The 2330-nt window shown below is 41.1% G+C and overlaps 1 protein-coding gene across 1 annotated transcript in view; it reads left to right on the forward strand.

The window, feature by feature from the left end:
* Positions 1 to 2330, forward strand: part of flnba (filamin B a) — a 62350-nt gene that overhangs the window by 4572 nt on the left and 55448 nt on the right. The window contains exons 7-9 of the mRNA XM_025060082.1: positions 1227 to 1301; positions 1445 to 1607; positions 1696 to 1896. Coding sequence (XP_024915850.1) covers positions 1227 to 1301; positions 1445 to 1607; positions 1696 to 1896 — 439 coding nt within the window. The remainder of the gene's footprint in view (positions 1 to 1226; positions 1302 to 1444; positions 1608 to 1695; positions 1897 to 2330) is intronic.

The raw sequence follows: 2330 nt of genomic DNA on the forward strand, positions 1-2330 counted from the left end.
ATCGATATCGGTATCGGCGATACCAGCCCGAATTTTACTCGGTATCGGATCAGAAAGGAAATTGGTGGTATCGAACATCACTAGTACCAGTCATTAGGTCATTTGGTAGTGGGACACAGTGGAAAAAAAATGTAATTTTTTTACTAATTTACTTCATTCAAAGAAGATCCAGTCATATCCATTTACTTTTATTTAAAGATAATCTGGCAATATTTTAAAATAATATGTCATTCAGACTCTGATACAAAGAGAATAGATTATAAAAGATCAAAATCTTGCTACTGCTCTGTAGTAACAGGTGGTACTGGTTGACCAGTCCTTGGAACAGAAAAGGTCAGGGACCGCTAATATAGATGTAACTACTCCATAACAAATAAATACACGATTCTGCAATTGATTATGATTTATTCAAGCTACAAATATTGTTCATTGCTAATAAAAAAAAACTTTTTATTTTCATAGGTTAAGAAACTCTGCTGCATCGACTTTACTAAATGCTTTTTAAGCTCCCGCGGGCCACAAAAAACGGCTTGGTGGGCCGCATTTGGCCCCCGGGTCTTGAGTTTGAGATGTATGGCTTAACAATGATGCACCTAATTTATGGATTTGTACAGGCTAACAAAGTTCATACCACTAGCGATCATGACTTTTCTGGTTACTGTGTGTAAACAAAGTGAAGGGAGTTAGCCCCGGAGCTAATGTTAGCTTCGGTCCTGATCACTAAGTCTCCCCAGCAAACTTATGCTACATCCTGACTACACGTTAGCTCTTTCTGAAGCAGGAAAAAGCTAATGTGTAACCAGCAGTGTTACAGACACTATTCAGAAAACAGCTTTTTTTTTAAATTAGAAGTGGAAAAAAAAATCTTTCTGTGTAAACACCCACATTACAACGGGGCACCTGCGGCTTATGGGGATGTGCGCTCAATAGTCCGGAAAGTACGGTAAAGCAATGCATTGAGTACCTTTCAACTAACAGTGAAATTTGAGGGAAATTGGAGTTGGAGAGGGGAGAAAACAACCAAATTAGGTAGCTAAACAGCTAGCAGAATGTCCACAAAAATAGCTAAAAAGAAGTCAAATGAGTAGCAGCATATTTAAAAAAGATTTTTACAATTATGAATCTGATCATCTCTGACAAATGACAAGTTTTACCACTCTTAAAAATAATCATAAATAAGTTTTTCTGACAGTATATATATGATTGTCTTCGCTGTTGTTGATCAGCTGGAGGCGGAGCCTAATGAAGGAATGAAGACATACAACGTTGCATATGTCCCTCAGCTCCCAGGAATGCACAAGGTAAGTCGTTTTCACTTGTTGCGTTCCCCTTTTTAAAATTTCTTTTTTTTTTTTTTTGTTCCCCTTTTTAAAATTTCTTTTTATTTTTTTTTTACACATCACTATGAAGTTGAGTTACTTTAAAGTCTAGTGTTTGTTTTTAGGTCACTGTGCTGTTTGCCGGACAGCAAATTCCTAAAAGTCCATTTGAAGTGGGCGTGGACAAAGCAATGGGTGATGCCTCAAAGGTGTCCGTGAAAGGTCTGGGAATCGAACCCGCGGGAAATGTTGCCAATGAGGTCACACACTTCAACATATTCACAACAGGTCAAAACGATGATAATAGTTAATAGGACTAAGCCATCCGACATATTTAAAAGTCCATGTCAGGTTTAAAGACAAATCTTGTCCACAGGTGCAGGTAGTGGAGACGTGACTGCGATGATCCGTGACCCTCAGGGTCAGTTAAATACCGTGGAACTGATGATGGAGGACAAAGGCGACAGTGTGTACCGCTGCACCTACAGACCCACTCAGGCTGGACAACACTCCATCAACATAATGTTTGGAGGGGCTGCCATTCCCAATAGTCCCTTTATTGTGGATGTGGGCGCTGGTGAGTCGCTGACATTTTCCTGACTCTGGACTCTTCCATCTGAGTCCCAACCGTGTCTAACAACTTTTAACATTCTGACTCTGTTCTACGTCCGAGTGTCTTTGCCCTTAAGTCGTTCCTGAGTAGCTACAGTATGTTCCCGTTCAGTTAGTTTACTAGTAGTTAGTAGTACTGAAATCCTCCTTCTTGGCACCAGAACTACTCTTTCTAAAGTCAACAGCTTCGCCCTCACCACTGACCTTTCCACAGTTTCCCCCCCCCCTCCCTCCCCTCAGGTAAAGAGTTTGGGTGTCAACCTTGACAGCACACTCTCCTATCAGGCTCACATAAAACTCTTTAAGCTTATTTCCACCTCCGCAACATCAACAAACTCCGCCCCTCCCTTACCCCTCACACCGCCGCTTTCCTTGTACACAGCCTCGTCACTTCACGCC

The sequence above is a fragment of the Cynoglossus semilaevis genome, chromosome 11 (genome assembly GCF_000523025.1).
Source record: "Cynoglossus semilaevis isolate Cse_v1.0 chromosome 11, Cse_v1.0, whole genome shotgun sequence".
Lineage (NCBI taxonomy): Eukaryota > Metazoa > Chordata > Actinopteri > Pleuronectiformes > Cynoglossidae > Cynoglossus > Cynoglossus semilaevis.